Source organism: Cebus imitator, unplaced genomic scaffold, assembly GCF_001604975.1.
Source record: "Cebus imitator isolate Cc_AM_T3 unplaced genomic scaffold, Cebus_imitator-1.0 Scaffold235, whole genome shotgun sequence".
Classification (NCBI taxonomy): Eukaryota; Metazoa; Chordata; class Mammalia; order Primates; family Cebidae; genus Cebus; species Cebus imitator.
The window spans coordinates 3,335,841-3,358,303 of record NW_016107550.1 but is presented as its reverse complement, the minus strand read 5'-3'; the positions used below and the strand labels follow the sequence as shown (position 1 = coordinate 3,358,303).

The window sequence follows — 22,463 nt, the reverse complement described above, 5'->3', positions numbered from 1 at the left end:
TCATCACTGCTGCTCACATTCCAAGTGTGGGAATGAGTCACGAGGCCACAGCTGGGGGCAAGAAGGATGATACAGTCCCTCAGGGGGCAGTGGCCGCCAGGGACAACTCGGCACCCCATAAGGGAGCCGTGAGTTTTGCTGCACTGAGCGCCATATCTGCTGATGTAGGAAGTGCGCTAAACAAACAATATCCTATGACCTCCTGTTAAAAGGGGGTTTGGTGAGTTGCCCAGGTTCAGATTCTGCACCCCCAGTTTAGAGAAAGAGGAAACTTAGGGGGCCATGTAGACCCCTTCCTTCATCGAAGGAACTAGAACTGGGAGGGGAGAAGACCACCAGCGTGCACACAGCTGCCTCCCTCGGTTCTAGTGGCTTCTACTTCAGGTTAACTAAGACTTGCCTGGGCTCCAGAGGGAAGATGACAATTTTTCTGTTAATATTACTTGAAATGTTGGTTTTGGTGTCCTTCTAAGTACAGAGGAATCAATCACCCCAGATGGTCTGTGAGTCACCCCAGATGTTCTGTCAATCACCCCAGATGTTCTGTCAATCACCCCAGATGGTCCGTCAATCACTCCAGATGGTCCATCAATCACCCCAGATGGTCTGTCAGTCACTCCAGATGGTCTATCAATCAGGGTGTTACAACATCGTGCTCCTTGGCTAGACGTTCTCAGGTACACTTCTTCTTGAGATTATTTTTCACAATAGGCAGAGATGTGTGGCTGCTCACCAGAAAAAAACATTCTGTATTTCCCCCTACACTGCACTCGAATCTCTGGGAGGTGGCTACCCCACACCAAGCGACATTTTTTCTAGTCTCCTTTGCATCCATGTGTAGCTGACTGTAATGACTATTTTTAGCCAAAGATCTGGACAGAAATAACATGTGTAAGTACATTTTGCAAGTGCACAAATGTTTTCTGTTTCTCCTCTTTCTTCGGACCACAAGGTCAGGAGATTGAGACCATTCTGGGCAACATGGTGAAACCCCGTCTCTACTAAAAATACAAAACTTAGCTGGGCACGGTGGCATGCACCTGTAGTCCCAGCTACTCGGGAGGCTGAGGCAGCAGAATCACTTGAACCCGGGAGGTGGAGGTTGCAGTGAGCAGAGATTGCGCCACTGCACTCCAGCCCTGTGACAGAGCAAGACTCCGTCTCAACAACATCAACAACAAAAAGTCCAAAGTCCCAAGTCCAAGTCCAAAGTCTCATCTGGAAAGGAGTTCCTTCCACTTATGATCCTGTAGAATCAAAACAAGCCATTTATCCCCAAGATACAATGGGGGCATAGGCACTGGGAGCACTCCTATTCCCAAAGGGAGAAATCGGCCAAAAGAAAGGGGCTAACAGCCCCACCCGAGTCTGAAATCCAGCAGGGCAGTCACAAACTCCTAAAGCTCTAAAGCAATCCTTGACTCCATGTCCCACATCCGGGGTACACTGATATGAGGTTTGCTTGGTTCACAAGGCTGCAGGCAGCTCCGCCCCCGTGGCTTTTCCACACAGAGGTTGCAAGCTGCCGGTGGCTCCACCATTCTGGGTCTGGGGGTGGTGCCTCTCTTTGCACCCAGTGCCCATGTGGGAACTCTAACCACACATTAACCCTCCATACTGCTCAGTTGCAGTTCTCTGCCTGCCTCAGCCTCCTCAGCAGCTAGGACTACAGGTGCATGCTACCATGCCCAGCTAATTTTTGTATTTTTAGTAGAGACGGGGTTTCACCATGTTGACTGGGATGATCTCAATCTCTTGACCTCATGATCCGCCCGCCTCAGCCTCCTAAAGTTCAGGGATTACAAGCCTGAGCCACCGCGCCTGGCTGGTAGTTCTATTTTTAATTTTTTAAGGAACCTCTGCACTGTTCTCTACAGTGATTGCACAATTTTTCATTTCCACCGAAGTATGCAAGGGATCCAGTTTCTCCACATCCTCACCAATACTGTCGCCTTAAACAAATAATATCCACTGCAGGATGTTTTTAACATGTTAAATACCTTGTTGCGATTTTAGCAAAGATCACAATATTAAAAACTTGGAGAAGGGTTTCTGTGGCTCCCATTTCAAATATGAGGAAATGTCAGCTTCTGGGTTTGTAACGTCTTGCCCAAGAGCTGCGGCCGTTGACTTGTGGAGTTGGGATGGCGTCCAAGTCAGTTTGTTGCACGACCCCATAGGACAAGGACCTTTATTCTGCCATGTACCCCCGCCCCACCGCCCTCCTGGGCCTAGGTGAGTCCTGGAGGGAGCGGGGTCGGGAGGTCTGGAAAGTTCCCTGCTCCCATAGATTTAGAAAGAGGCGACACATGGGGTAACTAGGTTAGTGTCATCTGACAATGCGGGTGACCTTTTTCAGAAACCACGGCCCTCCCTTCCGTCTCACTAGTGAGAAGTGTGAAAAGAACAGAATAAAAAGCTCTTCCTCTCGTGTGAGGCAGCTGCGGTGGGTGGGAACCCCACAGGCAGGAGGCGCCCGGCCAGCACAACCCGCCCGCTGGCATTTGCTGCAGAGTCTGGGACCGGGGTCATGTCTCCCCACCCCACCGCCCTCCTGGGCCTAGGTGAGTCCTGGAGGCAGCAGGGAGGGCTGGAAAGCTCCCTGCTCAAGCCTGACTCCAGTCCTGAGGATTCTGGGGGGGAAGTCTCCTCCTCCCCCAAGACTGCCCTGCTGCTCTGCCCAGGGCCTAAGTCTGACCAGAGAAGACCTTGTCCTAAAAGCAGGGGCCTGGGTGTGGGGATGAGGTCAGATGTAAGAGGGACTAGGGTGCCGGGCACAGTGGCTGACGCCTGTAATCCCAACACTTTGGGAGCCGAGGAGGGTGTATCACCTGAGGTCAGGAGTTTGAGACCAGCCTGGCCAACGTGGTAAAACCCCGTCTCTACAAATACAAAAATAGCCGGGCGTGGTGGCTCACGCCTGTCATCCCAGCTACTCGGGAGGCTGAGGCAGGAGAATCGCTTGAACCCAGGAGGCGGAGGTTGCGGTGAGCCGAGATCATGCCACTGCACTCTAGCCCGGGCAACAGAGCAAGACTCTGTCTCAAAAATAAAAATAAGCTTGGCGTGGTGGCTCAAGCCTGTAATCCCAGCACTCTGGGAGGCCGAGGCGGGGGGATCACGAGGTCAAGAGATCGAGACCATCCTGGTCAACATGGTGAAAACTTGTCTCTACCAAAAATACAAAACATTAGCTGGGCATGGTGGCGCGTGCCTGTAGTCCCAGCTACTCAGGAGGTTGAGACAGGAGAATTGCCTGAACCCAGGAGGCGGAGGTTGCGGTGAGCCGAGATCGAGCCATTGCACTGCAGCCTGGGACACAAGAGCGAAACTCCACCTCCAAAAAATAAAAAAGGGCTTGGGGAGCAGGAGCCTTTTTGGAAGAGGAGACTTTGGGATTTATCTTGAAACCATTTTGCAGCAAGAAGGATTATACTCAGACAGTGATGTGGAGGAGGGGTGGTTTGGTCGTTAGGAAATGCTGAATGCCCCCAGCTGCATGGAGCCCCCTTTTGATAGCAGCCCCGTATGAGGACTGGGTGGTGGGTATTTCTCTCACTGCGGCTTCTCTTCCAGTGCTCTGCCTGGCCCAGACGATCCACATGCAGGAGGGTGGGTCCCATCTTCATCCCGTCTCCCCAGTCCCCTCTATACCCCAAGGGCAGTTCTGGGTGGGAGTGATGTTGATTCTCAGAAGGCCTGGAGGGATCCCCTGAAATGTACCCTAGAGTGCAAACGATTCCAAATGTGAAATGCACAGCCCTCACCCCTTTCTCTCCTTTATTCTCCACCTGTTGCATTTTGCTTTTCTTATTTTTAAAAATCTTTTTTTTTTGATTGACAAAGAATTGGATATGTTTATGGGATACAATGTGATGTTACAATGTATGTAAACATTGTGGACAGATTAAAGACTAACATATCAATCACATCACATACTTACTGTGATGAGAACATTCAAAATGTACCTTTAGCAAGTTTGAAATATATAATAAGTGATCCTTAACTATAATCAGCCTGCTGTGCAATAGATCGCAAAACTTATTCCTCCTGTCTCATTGAAAGTTTGTATCATTTGATCGGTGTCTCTCTCAGGCCCTCCACCTCCAGCCTCTAACACCACTATTCTACTCTCTACCTCTGTGAGATGACTTTTTTTTCTTTTGAGGCATAGTTTCACTTCCGTCACCCAGGCTGGAGTGCAGTGGCGCGATCTTGGCTCACTGCAACCTCTGTCGCCTGGATTCAAGTGATTCTCCTGCCTCAGCCTCACAAGTAGCTGGGATTACAGGCATGTGCCAACATGCCTGGTTAATTCTTGTATTTTTGATAGAGATGGGATTTCATCATGTTGGCCAGGCTGGTCTCGAACTCCTGACCTCAGGTGATCTACTTGCCTCGGCCTCCCAAAGTGCTGGGATTACAGTTGTGAGCCACCACGCCCGGCCGAGATGAACTTTATTTCAGATTCCACATGTGGCGTTTGTCTTTCTGTTCCTGGCTTATTTCACTTAGGGTAATATCCTCCAGTTCATCCATGTTGTTGTGAGTAACAGAACATCCTTCTTTTTCTGGGCTGAATAATATTCCACTGCATATGCACACCACATTTTCCTTATCCGTTCATTTGTGGGTGGACGCTCAGGTTATTTCCACGTCTTGGCTGCTGTGGGTCGTGCTGCAGTCATCACGGGAGTGCAGGCGTCACTTCCACACACTGATTTCCACAATGATGGGTCAAATCCAACATGACCAAGGCTGAGCCCGGGAGCTTTCCCCAGATGAGCCCACACTTCCCACGGCAGCTCCTTGGTGGGGAATATGACAGTCACCAAGGGCAGACTCTGAAGATTCATCCTCTTCTCCATCCTCCTAGATGCATCCTGTCACCCAGTGCTGGTGATTTCACTCTAAATTTTTCTCATCTTTCCTTCTCTTCCTTTACTTTTCCTGCATCTCCCCCAAGTGGCTGCACGTCTCCCCTCCACAGCTCCCTGAGGCCGGCTTCAGCCTGTCCATGCCCCGGCTGCCCTCTCCCTTCCTGACGCCAGGAATGCGTGATTTTTGAAAGCACAAACATGACCATTGTACCGTCCACAATTTTTAAACTGTGTTCAAAATTTTTCTTTTAATATCTCATTGTAAGGTGAAACATCATTTTTTCCTCAGAGCCCTTCCCGTTTATCTTCAGGTAGAATCAGACCCACACCCCTCTCTTTGGTCTGGACATGCTGATTTTCCCAGCCACATCCTGTCCCCGTGACCTCAGGCTCACTTATCTCTGCATTCCTGCAGCTTCTTTTGCTTTCTCAAACACTCCATGTTCTGTTCAATATTGGGCTGCCTCACATGCTGATTTAAAAAAAAAATCATTTTAAAAATGACCAATGAGGCTGGGTGCAGTGGGTCATGACCGTAATTCAGCACTTTGGGAGGCTGAGGTGGGTGGATCACCTGAGGTCAGGAGTTTGAGACCAGCCTGGCCAACATGGGGAAATCCTGTCTCTATTAAAAATACAAAAATTAGGCCGGGCGCGGTGGCTCACGCCTGTAATCCCAGCACTTTGGGAGGCCGAGGCGGGTGGATCACGAGGTCAAGAGATCGAGACCATCCTGGTCAACATGGTGAAACCCCGTCTCTACTAAAACTACAAAAAATTAGCTGGGCATGGTGGCGCGTGCCTGTAATCCCAGCTACTTGGGAGGCTGAGGCAGGAGAATTGCCTGCACCCAGGAGGCGGAGGTTGCGGTGAGCCGAGATCGCGCCATTGCACTCCTGCCTGGGTGACAAGAGCGAAACTCCGTCTCAAAAAAAAAAAAAAAAAAAATACAAAAATTAGCTGGGTGTGCTGATGGGTGCCTGTAATCCAGCTACTCAGGAGGCAGAGGCAAGAGAACTGCTTGAACCTCAGAGGTGGAGGTTGCAGTGAGCCGAGATTGTGCCACTGCACTCCAACCTGGACAATGGAGCGAGACTCTCTATCAAAAAACAAAAAAACACAAAAAGAAAATAAAAGAAAAACCACAAGCAAAACAAAACAAACAAACAAAACAATGAAAACTGCATGTATTTATCATGTCCAGTATGATGCTGTGGGCTATGCACAGCGTGGAACAGCTACATCGAGCTAGGTCACGCAGGCATTCCTCCCGTGCTAATCATTAGAATCACCTCTATTAGCAATGTCCAATAATGCAATACACTGCTGTGAACTACAGTCACTGTGTTGTACATTACATCTCTTGAGTTGATTTCTCCTCTCTAACTAAAACTTTGTATCCTTTATAGCGACATTCCCTGGCTGATTTTCCCACTGTGAGTGCCTTGGTGTCCTGTCTGCTCAGCTCAGGTAGCTTCTACTCCTCCCTCAGCTCTCAGCTCAACAGCCCTTCCCCCGACTTTGCCAAGGTGGTCAGCTCCACCGCCCACCAGCCCCTAGATGCCCACACTAACCACAGGAAGCTGATTGCAGTTCACAGCTGCAGATTTGGACAATTCTTCCATCAGTATCTGTCCTCCCTTCTAGACGTCCACCTCCCAAGGGCAGGCATCCTGTGTGTGTCTCTCACGTTTGTGGAAACAGCAGCCCATGAAAAACGTCTTTAAACAGATTGACAAGCAACTGAGATATGGTTAAGAGAAGGAGAACTGGACAAATGGGTGGGTTTGGGATGGTGGAAGGACACAAAATTTCAGCTAGACAGGAGGAGTAATTGAGGAGGGTGCAATGTGGTGACTGCATTAATCACAATGTATTGCATGCTTGAAAACCGCGAAGAGAGCAGATTTTAAATGTTCTCACCACAAAAAAACCATGCAAACTAAGGTTATACTAATTAGCCTGATTCAGCCACTCCACAATGTATACCTGTATCAAAACATCATGTTGCAAACCTTAAATAGATGCAGTTTTGATTTGTCAGTCATAAAGAATGATGAAGTATGGGTGAGCGAATTGAAGCCTTGCCAGCTCTCTGCTCTGGTCAGGGATTTTGCTGATTTTGACACAACTTTTCCTGTTTCAGGGTTTCACACCCACCCTTCCCTCCTCCACCCCAAGCCCAGAGACAAATGGGGTTTTCCAAGAGCCTTAATAACAAGGAAATGCAAATTAGGCTGAGAAGAAAGCAGAAACTTTACAGGAAAACCCAGAGACTTGCACTTGCAGCAGGGACCTGTCACAGGCTGGGCTGCTTCAAGCAGATCAGGGCTGGGGGCTTCCCTCTTACCCCCACCAGACCCTCACAGGAGCCTGGCAACCCCCGTCCCACACTCAGTCCCATCCCGGGACTAGCCAGTGCCCTCAGGCCCCAGCACCCATCATCTCCAGAACCCTCACTTCCCTGTCCCCTGTCCTTCACGAGTGACCATGTCTCCCCATGCTGTGCCTCCCTCCCACCCTCTGTCCCTCTGGAAAGTGGCCCTGGGCTCTGCAGCAGACACGAAGGGCCCCAGGCCACTCTGACTCTTTCCATGTGACCCTGAGCAGGGCTCAAACTGTGAGCAAGTCTCAGGGTCCTTAGTGTCCACTGGGAAAATAACTCCGCAGTGATGAGAATTCACACACAGGTGGAAGGTGCAGGAGGCGGGAAATGTATTAAAGTTGGGCTGTGGTTATGGCTGCATAGCTGTATAAATTTGCTAAAAACCCTGAATTGTGATGTGAATGACATGTGTGACATGGTGACTTCCTACCGTGGACACTGAGTCCTTCTCTGCTTCCCTCCTAGGGGCCCTGCCCAGACCCTCCATCTCGGCTGAGCCAGGCACTGTGATCCCCCGGGGGAGCCCTGTGACTTTCGTGTGCCGGGGCCCGGCTGGAGTTGACACATTCCGCCTGGAGTGGGAGAATAGATCCATGTTCAACGATGCAAAGCATGTGTCTCAACTTAGTGCATCTGAGTCAGAGGCCAGATTCTGCACTGACTCAGTGAGTGAAGACAGCGCCGGGCGTTATCACTGCCTCTATCATAAGGCCTCCAGATGGTCTCAGCCCAGTGAGCAGCTGGAGCTCGTGGTGAAAGGTGAGGACGCCACCTGGGCCCTGCCCTGGTCTCAGCTCGGCCCGCGAGCTTGTCCTCAGGTCCCTGGACCCTGTCCCAGCTGCTGTCCTCTCTCTGTGGCCACTCTTGCCCTCCTCCTGACTCCCCGGCCCTCCCCTCCTCCTCTCCCTCTGCCCACACCTCCCCTCTGCCCTCACGCCCACTTAGGTCCTGGCACCCTGGTCCCCTCTGGACGCCACAGATGGCCTGGACACTCAGCCCAGCATCGGGTGGGCTCAGAGCTGCCTCTGCTTGGCTGGGTGGGGAGTGGGTTCCCAGAGATTAGGGGGCAGCCCCCCTACAAGGGGCTGTCTTTTCACACGGGATGGATGGTCCTCTTGTTATTCCTCTCCCCTGAGCCGGAACCTGCCCCAGGGAATGTGCTCCACCTGCTGTGGCTCATCTCCCATTGGGCAGAACACAGGGTCCGGGGGTGGCTCCTGACCAGGGCTGGACAGTACTGTGGGAAGTCCTCTGGTATGTTACCACACGGACCCCTGGGTGTGCTCAGCCGCACAGATGTCCTGGAGTCAAAGTCCAATCCACTTTCATGTCCCCCCAGGGCCTCAAAGGAGTCCCCTAAGGTCAAGCAGAGCTGGTGGGGCGGGGGAGCAGAGGGAGTGACCAGCCCTTGGCAGAATGGGCCAAGCAGCGGTGTTCTTCCAGCCTCCTGTCCCCTTCCCCATTTTTTCTGGAGTCTTGGGGATATTGTCTGGGATTGTGTGATGAACATGGGGCTTTTGGAGGGGGCTCACGGGGGAGGAGAGCAGGTTGGATGGGACGGTTCTAAATATTTCTCCTGCTCTTGTTTACAGGAACTCCTGGGAGTGCCAGCTTCCCCCCATACCCACCCCCCTCCCCCCACAGCGACTCCCCCTCTCCCCGTTCCCCTTCCTGGTGCACAGAGCCCAGCTCCTCAGCAGGTCAGTAGTATGTTCCTCAGCAGGAGGGGATTACAGCGGGATCTGTGCTGGGGATGCAGCTCTGGGTCCAGCCCTGGGCCCTGGGCTTGGAGTCAAGGACTAGGGAGACCGTGGGAAGGGACTGACACTGCCCAGCTCTGCGAGGTTGCTGATGCTCATAGAGACCACAGCAGCAATGGTACCTCGACTGCAACCTCACTCCACGCCAGGCACCGTGGACGCAAACCCCACTCTATGGCGGAGGTACTAGGCTGATTCTCTAACTCCTCCTCCTCTCTAATATGCAACGCAGAAATTCAAGTTTCTTGCTCAAAGGCAGGAGGCTATGAAGGGGCAGGGGCAGGGGCCACCCACCCGGGCAGCCACACCCCAGACTCCCGGGCTTGCCCGAGCTCCACGCTGCCCCTTTGTGGGCGTGTCCTCACCATTCACCCCGCTCTGCACCTGCGAGCGACTGAGAACTCACCTTCCAACCTGGGGCACCCGGAGAGGGACCCCGGAGGCTCCTGTTGGCTATGTGATTTCCAGGGGAGGCCTGAACAGTGGAGTAAGGTCCCTTAAGAGGACCTATGTGAGGCTTCCCTTCCATCTGGCTCTGCCCCGGACTCTGTGATTGGAGTAAAGCTGCCCCAGGTCCCTGGGTGTCAAGTTGTCCATCTCCCGCTGTGGTCTGTGACCAGAACCTCCCAGGCAAGGACAAGGGGTCAGAAGCCATCCACAGACCCTTCCCTACCTGTGTTCCCATCGCTAGAGTGGTCGTCCTTGACCTAGAGCAGTGACAGTCTGTGAGGCTCGGGCTCTGAGCTCAGACAGGTGGGACCAGGGGCTAAAGCCACATGGGAGGTGGAGGAGTGATGCTATGCTCCATCCAGACCCCCTGAGAGGCTCCTGGACTGCCAGGGTGCAGTGGGACGTGCTCCTGAGTCCAGCAGACCTGGTTCAAGTCCAGCGTCTGGTTTTAATTGGCCTTCTGTCTGCAGGAATATCTTCCCTCTCCTTCCCTATCTCCTCTCTCATCTTTCATGCAGTGACATATAAAAGTTACAAGGACAGACCCTCCTTGCAGCCAGGTTGCTGGGTTCATGGTTCAAGTCCCGGTGGTTCTGCCACCCCTTAGCTCTGTGCCTGACGGTGACTCACACAAACCTCCTGTGTCCCAAATTCCTCATGTGAAAAATAGGCAATGAAAAAGCTGTCCCTGCAGAATCCTTTAGGGGAGGCCAGGTGCAGTGGCTCACACCTGTAATCCCAGCACTCTGGGAGGCTGAGGCGGGTGGATCATGAGGTCGGGAGTTCAAGACCAGCCTGGCCAATATGGTGAAACCCCATCTCTACCAAAAATATAAAAAAAAAAAATTAGCCAGGAGTGGTGGTGGGCACCTGTAATCCCAGCTACTGGGGAGCCTGAGGCAGAGAACTGCTTGTACCCAGGAGGCCAAAATCACGCCACTGCACTCCAGCTTGGGTGACAGAGCATCTCAAAACAAAAGAAAAAAAGAATTGTTTAGGGGACACTTGAGTTCAGGTACACACAGTGCTTCCATCAGTGCTGATTAGAAAACTCCCAAGGAGGGTGAAGTATTTTGTACTCACAGGGACTGTGCCAGGCATGGAAGCCTCCGGATTTGATGCACCATGAATGAGAAGAAATGGCGTCCCACCTTGTGAACCTCAATGGGGAGAAATAGTTAGAATGAGTAATAGAAATGCACATATGCCTTTACATGCATACACAAATAAAAATATATGATTTGCAATGTACAATTTCAGATCTATAATTTAAATTATATTAAATACATTTACATCATATATTACATATATAAGAAACATAATTATATAATAAAAATATGTTAGTGTATCACTACATATGACTATAATGTATATTATATGTTATATGAAATATATATTTGCAATATATAGTGTAATAAATTCAAGTGTTATCATTAATAAATATAGGAATTCATGTAAATATATATTATCTATTATGTATATATTATGTATAATTATAATAGAAAAACATTTTATATTTAATTATAGGTTTATCAGCAATATAAATTACACATTATTATAGTGAATATATGTAACATATATTATAAGTAATTATAAATCATATACATTTAACATATTCATTAAATAGCATGTACATGTCGACTACATAATTAAAAATATATATTTGTTATATATTGTACATTTGCATAATACATGATACATATAACCATAAATATTATAAAAAGTGCAATATTGCACATACATAGTACATACGTAATTTTTTAAATGGTGGCAAATGTTATAAAGACCAAGCCCAGGCAGTCATGGTGTAGAATAAGGCATAGCGTGCTGGGTCTTGGACCCTGGAGGAGGCATGAGAGAAGGACACTCCAAGAGAGAATGTCTGCCTTTTTTTTTTTTTTTTTTTTTTTTTTTTTTTTTTTTTTTTTGAGACGGAGTCTCGCTCTTGTTACCCAGGCTGGAGTGCAATGGCGCGATCTTGGCTCACCGCAACCTCCGTCTCCTGGGTTCAGGCAATTCTCCTGCCTCAGCCTCCTGAGTAGCTGGGATTACAGGCATGTGCCACCATGCCCAGCTAATTTTTTGTATTTTTAGTAGAGACGAGGTTTCACCATGTTGACCAGGATGGTCTCGATCTCTTGACCTCGTGATCCACCCGCCTCGGCCTCCCAAAGTGCTAGGATTACAGGCTTGAGCCACCGCGCCCGGCCTGTCTGCCTTTCTTGAAGGATGTTAAAGACCCTGCCTCCAGACAGGGGAGGAGAGGGGCCGCTGTTCCTGGAAGAGGGACCCTGGGTTTGGGAGAGCCCTGCAGGACCCCGTTTGGTCACCTATGAAGTGGGTAGTGGTGTGCACTGTGCAGAGGAAGGTGGATAATCGAGATGACAGACAAGCCCTGAACAGGGAGCCTGGCCGGTGCCGCACACACTCGCCTGCTAGCTGCAGGCCTTCAGGAAACAGGAGCACAGCAGGCCTTGGATTCTTCCCACAGGAGGGCGGGTTACATCCCCCATCAGGGGTTTGCCGCTAGGGCAGATAAAATCAGACATGGGGATTCTTGCATTCTGGTGGGAACCCAGAAGGAGGTCAGGGAGGGAAGGGCTCTTTTCCTCTTCTTACAGGTGGTTGGTCTCTGCCTAGATCTGCAGGGGGCAGAGAGCAGCGATGTCTAACGCTGCTCTGTACAATAGGGATGGCATTAGGCACGCGTGGTCACTGAGCCCTCGAGATGCAGACAGTGCAGCTAGGTTCTCATGCCATTTAAATATCAATAGTAACGTGTGGCTTTCATTTTGGACAGTAGATGTAGAAAGTTTCCATCATCACAGAAGACTCTGCTGGGTGGGGTGCTGGTCTAGAAGGAGTGGTCAGGGTCCTGGGGAATGAAGGGAGATTCCTGCAGCGGGCATGGGAGGACTCAGAACCTTTTCTGTCCAGCTCAGGGATCTGCCTCCACCTCCTGATTCCTCCCTCCCAGGACCCACGCCAAGGCCTTCAGACAACAGTAACAATGAGCGTGAGTGTTGGGGACTGTGGAGCATGAGCCTGGTGTGTCCCTCTTGGGGAAGGAGAAAGAGGTCAGGCTTTGGAGTTTGTCAGATTCCTGCTCTGCCAATGGCTGGCTGTGTCCCTATGCAGAGGACCCAGCACTCAGGACCCCAGTGGTGGAAGAAGGGAAAATGATCCCTGTGCTGCAGGACCATTATTCCCCTGAGAGATTTTAATCCTTGTGCTGTGGGACGATTATTTATCTGAAGGATTTGATATATTAGTAAGTCTGTGACACACACATGACATGTGTGTGGTATACAGTAGGTGCTCAATAAGTACACACTGCTGAAAACTTGTTTCTGTCTTTCTTAGATGCCCCTGCTCCCCAAGGCCTGAAAGCTGAGCATCTTTATATTCTCATCACGGTCTCGGTGGTCTTCCTCTTTTGTCTCTTCCTCATGGTCCTCTTCTTCCTCCATCGCCAGAATCAGATAAAGCAGGGTAGGTGCCAGGGGTAGGGTGGAGTGACTTGGGGAAGCTGTCAGGAGATGCTAGGAAGAAGGTCTCCTTAATTCAGACCCCAACTGTCCTCAGGGCCCCCAAGAAGCAAGGATGAGGAGCAGAAGCCACAGCAGAGGTGAGGCCCCTGGGAATGAGTCCTGGACGTCCATCCAGTCCTCTGCCGCCAGGCTGCCCCTAATGTTCATTTTTATTTTTCCTCTCAGGCCCAACCTGGCCATTGATGTTCTAGAGAGAAAAGCAGGTAAAGGGGAAGGAGGAGGGACAGGCCTGGGACAGGGAAGTGGGAACTTGGTGCCAATCCAGATGCAATGCGGGGGGAGAGGGGAAGAATCTTCAGGAACATTCTAGAAGGTCATATTATAGATTGGATGCAGGATGACATCTGAAGTGGGGGGTCTCAGGCAGATTTGCCCTGTGACATCCTCCCCAGGAAACTGACCATGTGTCCTGTCCCCCAGACATGGCCACAGTTGATGCACTTCCTGAGAAGGACAGAGAGACCAACATGTCGGTGAGCCTTCCTGCTAATTATCAAAGTACCCCAAATTTAGCAGCTTGAAAAAAGTCGCAGTTCCTTGGGTCAGGAATTCAGGAGTTGCTCATCTAGGCAGTTCCGGCTCACAGTCTGTGCTGAGGTTGCTGTCGAGAGGTTGCCCAGGGCTGTGTGCATCTGAAGGGTCCTGTGGGCTGGAGGCTCCACATCTGAGACGCTCACTCCCACAGCTGCGGCAGGAAGCCTGTGTTCCTCTCACAGGGGCCTTTCCACACTGCCAGCTTCCCCCAGAGGGAGGGACCCAAGGGTGGGGGGAGGGCAGAACACAATGTCTTTTGCCTCAGCTTGGAAGTCAGGAATCTTCCCTTCTGCCTTGTTTACTGTCACACAGACCAACCCTCACACCCTGTGGGTGGGCTCTTCACACGGATGCAATTTCAGGAGCGGGTCCTCAGGGCCCATGGAGATGGCAATCCCAGCCCTCCACCCCCACAGCCCCACATCCTTACCCTCTACCAGCCTCTCCCTCACCCTGGCTCTCTCTCTCCCAGGCCCCGACTGCAGAAGGCCCCCAGGAGGTAACATATGCTCAGCTGGACCAGAGGGCCCTCACACACAGGACAGCCCAGGCTGTGTCCCCACAGTCCACAGAGCCCCTGGCCGAGACCAGCACGTACGCAGCCATTGTCAAACGCTGACCGCAGGCCCACCTGGCCTCTGCACCTGAAGACTCTAGGAAAAGCCTGAAGCAGCCCTTTGGAAGGCTCCTGCTTGCACTCATCCTCGTCTGGAAAGGCCCCCAGGCAGATCTCCTGGAGACAAGAGCTGGAGACTGGAGGTTTCTAACCAGCATGCAGAAGGCTCGTTAGCCAGCTGGTCCCTTCTACAGTTGAGCAGCTCCTTGGACAGACTGTTTCTTAGTTGATTCTAGAGACCCAGCTACAGTTACCTGGCTGTTTCCAGAGACCCCGCTAAAGTCACTTGCGTTTTCTAGAGTCCCAGCTACAGCCATCAGTCTATTTCCAGAGACCCAGCTACCGCCAGTCAGCTGATTTCCTGAGTAGTGATGCAGCCCCCAAACTGGTCCCAGGTGTCTCCTGTGAACCTTCAGCGATCCCAGAGACTGCCGTAATTATCTTCCCGGCTGACCCCAAAGACCGTCCCAGAAGTCATGTGCTAACCTTGAGACTGTGCTATACACACCCAGCTGACAGCTAAGCCCAATTCTCTGCATCACGCTTTCCTCTGTGCATCAATAAATTATTTTGAAGACCTCACATCTGGCAGCCCCGTTCCTGGTCCTCGGTGCACAGGTCACTTGGACCCAGCCTCTGCCTTCACAGTTGTTCAAAGCTAAGAAAAGGAAACAGAGCCTACAAAGGAGGTGTCAGAAAGAAAGCATTTTCTTTTTTAAATTTAATTGATAAAGATTGTACATATTCAGGGCGTAAAATGTGATAATTTGTTATACCCATACATTATGCCATGATAACCACAATCTTTTTTTTCTTGTTTTGAGATGGAGTTTCACTCTTGTTGCCCATGCTGGACTGCAGTGGCATGATCTTGGCTCACCGCAACCTTCACCTCCCAGGTTCAAGTGATTCTCCTGCCTCAGCCTTCCGAGTAGCTGGGATGACAGGCATGCACCACCATGCCTGGCGAATTTTTGTATTTTTAGTAGAGACGGGGTTTCACTATGTTGGCCAGGCTGGTCTCGAACCCCCAACTTCAGGTACTTCACCCGCCTTGGCTTCCCAAAGTGCTGGGATTACAGGCGTAGGCCACCGTGCCTGGCTGATAACCACAATCAAATTCACCAGTGCAACCATCACCACGGATACTAGATATTAGAATGAATGAAGGAGGTTCAGCTGGGTGAAGGCAGAGAGCTGACCCTACCAGTCCACACCTGCACATATATGCACAGGAATGCATGCTCTCACACACATGCATACACACGGACAGATGTGCACGCACACTCCCATGCCCAGGAAACCAAGAAATCACTGAGCCTGCTTTGGTTGAGGCACATCTGAATATCCACCTACCTATAGGGTCTGTTTTTTGTTGTTGTTGTTTTGTTTTTTTTGAGATGGAATCTTGCTCTGTCATCCAGGCTGGAGTGCAATAGCGCAGTCTCGGCTCACTGTAACCTCTGCCTCCTGGGTTCAAGCAATTCTTCTGCCTCAGCCTCCTGAGTAGCTGAGATTACAGGTGTCTGCCACCATGCCCAGCTAGTTTTTGTATTTTTAGTAAAGACAGGGTTTCACCATTTTGGCCAGGCTGGTCTCGAACTCCTGACCTCGTGATCCACCCGCCTTGGCCTCCCAAAGTGCTGGGATTACAGGTGTGAGCCACAGTGCCGGGCCTGTCTTTAAAAAACAAAAACAAAACCCCAAACAGTAACAAGGCTGAAGTAGAGACTCCAATGGGCATAGCTTCTGGTGAGACCCCACCTGAGGAGAACTGCACGTGTAAACAAGTATCAAAACATTTGATATGATTTAGCTCCATGTCCTCATCCAAATCTCATCTTGAACTGTAATCCCCATAATCCCCACGTGTCAAGGGAGAGACCAGGTGGTGGTAATTGAATCATTGGGACAGTTTTCCCCATGCTGTTCTCTTGATAGTGAGTGAGTTCTCATGAGATCTGACGGTTTTATAAGTGTTTGGTAATTCCTCCTGTGTTCACTCTCCTTCCTGCTTGCTTGTGAAGAAGATGCCCGCTTCCCCTTTGCCTTCTGGCATGGTTCTAAGTTTCCTGAGGCCTCCCCAGCCACGCTGAACTGGGAGGCAATTAAACCTCTTTCCCTTATAAATTACCCAGTCTCGGGTAGTTCTTTATAGCAGTGTGTAAACAGAGTAATACAACATTGCACTCCATAAATATTCACCATTATTATCTGTCGATGAAAAAAAGAATACTAAAACGATCCCAGAAAATCAAACCAAACAAACAAATGAAGGGACCCAGAAAAGAAGCCTGCATGCCCATTACAAAGAGAGTACTTAAGAATATTTTTTGTAGAAAGATTTTTAATTCAGCAAAAATTCAGCCAGCTCTTTCTGTGGGGCAGTTGCTAATTTAGTTCTAGGCAAACATTGACATATTAAATTCTCCTACAAACACTCCACAGCGTGCCCTATATTATTTTCCTCATAAAAAAAAAGAAACTATGGACTAAGACATGAAGTAACTTGTGCAAGGTCAGCCATGTCTCAGAGGCGGGGCTTCAGACCCTCATGAGGCTCCCGACTCCACGTTATGAACCCCTGGACAGGCTGCAGCTCACTGTGCTGGAGGGTTTCTGTCCTGGTTCAAAGAAGGTGGGTGCCTGGCTGGCCTACCCAATTTTAATTGGCACTGAGATTTAATTTTCTATGTGCGCTCCGGTTTAATTTCCTCCTGGGATCTACTTCCCAATGCTGTGCTCCATATCTTTGCATTCTTGTGTGAACATCCTGACTGATTTTTCCTCTGGTTCACATGGGACACATTCTCCCTGCTCTATCTCTGTCCCTGTCTCTCTCTCTCTGTCTTTCTGGGTGTCTCGTCTCTTTTTCGGCATCTCTGTCTTTTTTCTCTGGTTGCTTTTCAACCATCAGCACAGTGTTTTCTCCCATAACATCTTGTTTGACTCTGACTCTGAGGGTGACAGGTGGGTAAATGAAGTCTTTAGGAAATGGTGAACAGTCTGGACATAGCAGAGGATTTGTGAATTTTTTTTACAACTTGCAGAGCACAGGAGGGCTGAGCAGGTCCCAGTGTCTACTCCAGTGTAAGGAAGTCCAGGAAGTTTGGGCAGTGAGGTCACAGTGGAAAGCAGGACAGATATAGTTTAGGGGAAATGAAGCAAAAACACCGAACTGTTATTAGTGGAAAGAGGAAGAGCCAAGAGAGAAGACAGACAATCAGATGCAGGGACTCTCTCTTTCTCTTTCTTTCCTTTCCTTTTCTCTTTTCTTTTTTCTTTTCCTTCTCTCCTTCCTTCCTTCCTCCCTCTCTCTCTCTTTCCTTTTTTTTTTTTAATGGAGTCTTGCTCTGCCACCCAGGCTGGAGTGAAGTGGCACAATTACTGCAGCCTCCACCTACCGGGTTCAAGCAATTCTCCTACCTCAACCTCTTGAGTAGCTGGGATTACAGGCGCTTGCCAACATGCCTGGCTAATTTTTGTATTTTTAGTAGAGATGAGGCTTCACCTTGTTGGTCAGGTTGATCTCGAACTCCTGACCTCAGGTGATCTGCCTGCCTCGGCCTCCCAAAGTGCTGGGATTACAGGTGTGAGCCACCATGCCCAGCCCCAACTTCTTTCTTTTGATGAAGATACCCAATTTGTGCAATATAATTTATTGAAGAGACTCTTTCATTGTGCATTTTTTACTCTGCAGGCTTCATTTATTCAGTTTCGTTTTTTGCTTTTCTGATTGGGTAATTTTAAATATTTTTCAAGTTTGCTGATTCTTTCTTCTGATTAATCAAGTCTGCAGTTGAAGCTCTTCGTAGAATATTTTATTTCAGTCAGTGTATTCTTCAGTTCCAGAATTTTTATTTGGTTCTGTTTATGATTTCTTTTTAAAAATATTTTAAAATTTCAGCTGGGCATGGTGGCTTGTGCCTGTAATACCATCGTTTTGGGAGTCTGAGGCAGAAAGATCACTTGAGCTCAGGAGTTACAGAACAGCCTGGCAACATGGAGAAACCTCATCTTTACCAAAAATACAGGAAAAAAAAAAATTAGGTGTGGTGGCCCATGCCTGGGAGGTGGAGGCTGCACCGAGCCAAGATTGTGCCTCTGCACTTCAGCCTGGGTGACAGAGGGAGACCCCATCTCAAAAAAAGTTAATTTTGATAGCTTTTCGGGTACAAGTGTTTTTTGTTACATGGATGTACCTTTTTATCTAATTTTTCATTCTACACATAAAATGTCAGCCTTATTTCATGAGTTGTCCATCTATTTTCTCTTAAGTTCACTGAGCTCCTTAACAATGATTATTCTGAAATCTTCATCATTCAATTTATAGATCCCCATTTCTTTGAGGTTGGTCATTGGAGCTTTGTTTTTTTCTCTGGCGATGTTATTTTTGCTTTTTTCCCCCATGTTCCTTAAGCTTCTTTGTTGCTATCTTTGCATTTGAGAAAGCAGTCCCCTCTTTCGGTCTTTATTGACTGGTTTCAAAAGAGAAACACCTGTACCAGACAGCCCAGTTAGAAATTTATTTGGTGGCTGGTAACTTAACCCCCTCCTTTTTTTTTTTTTTTTGAGATTAAGTTTCACTCTTGTTGCCCAGGCTGGAGTGCAATGGCACAATCTCGGCTCACTGCAACTTCCATCTTGCAGGTTCAAGCAATTCTCTGGCCTCAGCCTCCTGAGTAGCTGGGATTATGTGCATGCGCCACCACGCCTGACTAATTTTGTATTTTTAGTAGAGATAGGGTTTCTCCATGTTGGTCAGGTTGGTCTTGAACTCCCGACCTCAGGTGATCCACTCACCTCAGCCTCTCAAAGTGCTGGGATTATAGGCGTGACCCACCGCACCTATAAAAAGGCATAACCCCCTTTTCATGGATACTCTGCCTCACTCCTCTTGTTTCTTTTTGTTGGGGGCATCTTATGATTTGTGGGTTCTCTCTCAACCTGCAAACTTAGTGCAGGTGCGTGTCTCCTGGTTATTTTTCCTGAGCGAGCAGCCCTGAGTTGCTGAAAGTTCTGTGCCCTCTCTCAATCCTGTAGAGTTGAGCTGGCTGCTGATCTCCACATGCTGTCTGTGGAAATGTGCGAGTGCTCTTTATGGAGGCATGTGCTCAGTGTCTGCGAAGGCTCATGTGGGAGACCTTGCAGGTGGATCAAGGTGCTGGGGACCACATCAGCCAGTTGTAGGGGCTGCATGTGAGGTATTGCAGTAGGTTTACGAGTGGATCTCTTGGTGGGCTCCACAAATCATTAGTCAGATCTGCAGCTGCTTTTTTGGCTATATGTGATGGTTGCCAGGAGGGTTTTTTGTTCTTTTTTTTTTTGGGACATCATCTCCTGCTGTCACCCAGGCTAGAGTGCAATGGCGCGATCTTGGCTCACTGCAACCTCCATCTCTCGGGTTCAAGCAATTCTCCTGCTTCAGTCTCCTGAGTAGTTGGGATTACAGGTGCCCGCCACCACGCCCGGCTAATTTTTGTATTTTTAGTAGAGACAGGGTTTCATCATATTGATCAGGCTGGTCTCAAACTCCTGACATTGTGATCCGCCTGTCTCTGCCTCCCAAAGTGCTGGGATTACAGGCATGAGCCACTGCGCCCGGCTGCTGTGAGCTTTTTAATCTTTCCTTGCTCCTGGCTCCCCCTGCCAACTATGCAGCCATGCCAATCCATCCAGAGAGCCAAGTGGGGCAAGGCTGAAGGGGGCCTCTTGGGCAATTTCCCCTGAGGCTGGGGAAGCTGTGTGCTCACTCTGCTCTTACTTTCCTCTCGGGAAATTGCAGGCATTTGGGGGCCTCTTGGCTCTAAGCTGTACCACCTTAAAAGTCGGGTAATAAAAATATATTAAAACTGTTCTTATCTTCCTTAAAAATCTATTTTTTTTTTCCAATGCAGTGCTGGAGTCTCTCCACTGGACTCCCAGTTTCTCAAAGAAACTTTTTTTATGTTCATGGATGGTTATCAAAATAGATGTTTCTCTGGTGGTATGATGAACAGAATCATCTCTTTCACGGCCTTAATTAATGTCACTACCCCTGCTTTGAGTTTTAATTGTAAATTTGTTATAAAAATTAAATGTAGGCCAGGCAAGGTGGCTCACACCTGTAATCCCAGCACTTTGGGAGGCCAAGACAGGCAGATCATGAGGTCAGGGGTTTGAGACCTGACCATCATGGAGAAACCTCATCTCTACTAAAAATACAAAAATTAGCCGGGTGTGGTGGCGCATACCTGTAATCCCAGCTACTCAGGAGGCTGAGACAGGAGAATCGCTTGAACCCAGGAGGTGGAGGTTGCAGTGAGCCAAGATCGTGACACTGCACTTCAGCCTGGGCAACAAAAGCAAAAACTCCATCTCAAAAAAAAAAAAAGATTAAATCTATTTTGAAAAACAGTCTAGATTTGAAGGCATGGTAAGCAGATGTTTAGGACGTGTCAGAGTGAAGACACAATGACTCCTGTGCTTGTGTCTTGCATTCCGCACTTTGTGATTCTGTCCCCATGACGGTATCACCAGCTGATCCACCCACTACGGTATTCACTAACCATCTTCGGCCTATGGGTTTCGGCAGCCATTAATGTTTATTGCTTGCACACATAAAGTACAGATTATCCAAAGGTTATCCAAGCCTGTCCTCCCTTAACTATTTTTTTTTTTTTTTTGAGACGGAGTTTCGCTCTTGTTACCCAGGCTGGAGTGCAATGGCGCCTCACGCCTGTAATCCCAGCACTTTGGGAGGCCGAGGCGGGTGGATCACGAGGTCAACAGATCGAGACCATCCCTTAGCTATTATTAAGCAGAAAACTCTACAGAGAAAACAACATTAGTCCACACAGAAGAATATTACTTAGTCTTAGAAAGGAATAAATTTGTTACTGACACATTGTACAACATGGATGAAATCCAAAGATGTTATGATGAATAAAAGAAGGGAAGTTATGGCCGGGTGCGTAACTACCGAGCCCGGGTGCAGGCTCACACCTGCAATCCCAGTTTACAGGCGTGAACTTGGGAGTTCCCAAGCTCCCCTTGGGAGGCCGAGGTGGGCGGATCACAAGGTCAGGAGATTGAGACCAGCTTGATCAACATGGTGAAACCCCATCTCTACTAAAAACACAAAAATCAGCTGGGCATGGTGGCATGCACCTGTAATCCCAGCTACTCAGGAGGCTGAGGCCGGAGAATCGCTTGAACCCCGGAGGCAGAGGTTGCAGTGAGCCGAGATTATGCCACTGCACTCCAGCCTGGCGACAGAGTCAGACTCTGTCTGGGGGAACAAAAAATAAAAAATAAAAAGGCAGTCATGAAAGGGCACTTACTGAATTATTCTACTTACACGAAGGACTATAAGCATCAAAGTCATCCAGGAGGAAAATGGAATATTGGTGCCCCTCTCCTCCCCTCCTTTTCATTCTCCTCCCTTCCCCTGCCCGCCCCGCCCCAGGTCAGCCGTGGGCTGGGACCTGTTGGTGTATCCACCCCACTTTTACAGTCAGTAGCGCTATCCCCACTGGGAGTAAAACAGAAAAGTACCCTGAGATCCACTAGGGGGCAGGAGTATCTCATTTGACTTTTATTTATTTACTTACTATTTTTGAGATGGAGTCTGGCTCTGTCGCCCAGGCTGGAGTGCAGTGACGTGATCTCTACTCACGGCAACCTCCGCCTCCCAGGTTCAAGTGATTCTCCTGCATCAGCCTCCTGAGTACCTGGGATTACAGGCACCTGCCACCACACCCAGCTAATTTTTTGTGTTTTTAGTAGAGACGGTTTCACCATGTTAGCCAGGATGTCTCGATCTCTTGACCTCGTGATCTGCCCACCTTGGCTTCCCAAAGTGCTGGGGTTACAGGTGTGAGCCACTGCGCCCAGCCTTCATTTGACTTTCTTTATGTGCATGTATTTTTAAAAATATATTAAAATGGTGGCAGGCATGTCCCTGGCAGGATTGCAAAGACAAACACATATCAAAACATTTCATTGTACTTGAATATATACAATGATTATTCGACAATCAAAAAAGAATATAGGACCGGGCGTGGTGGCTCATGCCTGTAATCCCTGCACTTTGGGAGGCTAAGGTGAGTGGATTGTCTGAGGTCAGGAGTTTGAGACCAGCCTGGCCAGTATGACAAAACCCTGTCTCTACTAAAAACACAAAAATTAGCCTGGCATGGTAGCAGGTTCCTGTAATCCCAGCTAGTTGGGAGGCTGGGGCTGGAGAATCTCGAACCCAGGAGGCAGAGGCTGCAGTGAGCTGAGATTGTGCCGCTGCACTCCAGC

General features: G+C 49.2%; 1 protein-coding gene across 5 annotated transcripts; it reads left to right on the top strand.

Annotated features, from left to right (window-relative positions):
- Nucleotides 1-2,411: 2,411 nt before the first annotated feature.
- On the top strand, nucleotides 2,412-15,012 carry LAIR1 (leukocyte associated immunoglobulin like receptor 1). 5 transcript variants are annotated; one of them, XM_017497955.2, is made up of 10 exons: nucleotides 2,412-2,564; nucleotides 3,577-3,612; nucleotides 7,732-8,025; nucleotides 10,524-10,539; nucleotides 12,419-12,492; nucleotides 12,840-12,968; nucleotides 13,062-13,104; nucleotides 13,193-13,230; nucleotides 13,448-13,500; nucleotides 14,034-15,012. In XM_017497955.2, the coding sequence occupies exons 1-10, from the start codon at nucleotides 2,531-2,533 to the stop codon at nucleotides 14,178-14,180; spliced, it is 864 nt and encodes a 287-aa protein (XP_017353444.1). In that variant the 5' UTR covers nucleotides 2,412-2,530; the 3' UTR covers nucleotides 14,181-15,012. The 5 variants fall into 5 exon arrangements, with proteins under 5 accessions (XP_017353444.1, XP_037583579.1, XP_017353443.1 ...); XM_037727651.1 differs by lacking the exons at nucleotides 10,524-10,539; nucleotides 12,419-12,492 and adding an exon at nucleotides 8,859-8,966; XM_037727652.1 differs by lacking the exons at nucleotides 3,577-3,612; nucleotides 10,524-10,539; nucleotides 12,419-12,492 and adding an exon at nucleotides 8,859-8,966 and having other exon boundaries at nucleotides 2,418-2,564.
- The last annotated feature ends 7,451 nt before the right edge of the window (nucleotides 15,013-22,463 follow it).

Bases quoted from the DNA above. Each gene is read 5' to 3' on its own strand.
- LAIR1 (XM_037727650.1), top strand. From the start codon at position 3,486: ATGCCCCCAGCTGCATGGAGCCCCCTTTTGATAGCAGCCCCGTATGAG. The intron at 3,613-7,731 runs GTGGGTCCCATC...CTTCCCTCCTAG, and splicing joins GACGATCCACATGCAGGAGG to GGGCCCTGCCCAGACCCTCC. The intron at 13,501-14,033 runs GTGAGCCTTCCT...TCTCTCTCCCAG, and splicing joins ACAGAGAGACCAACATGTCG to GCCCCGACTGCAGAAGGCCC.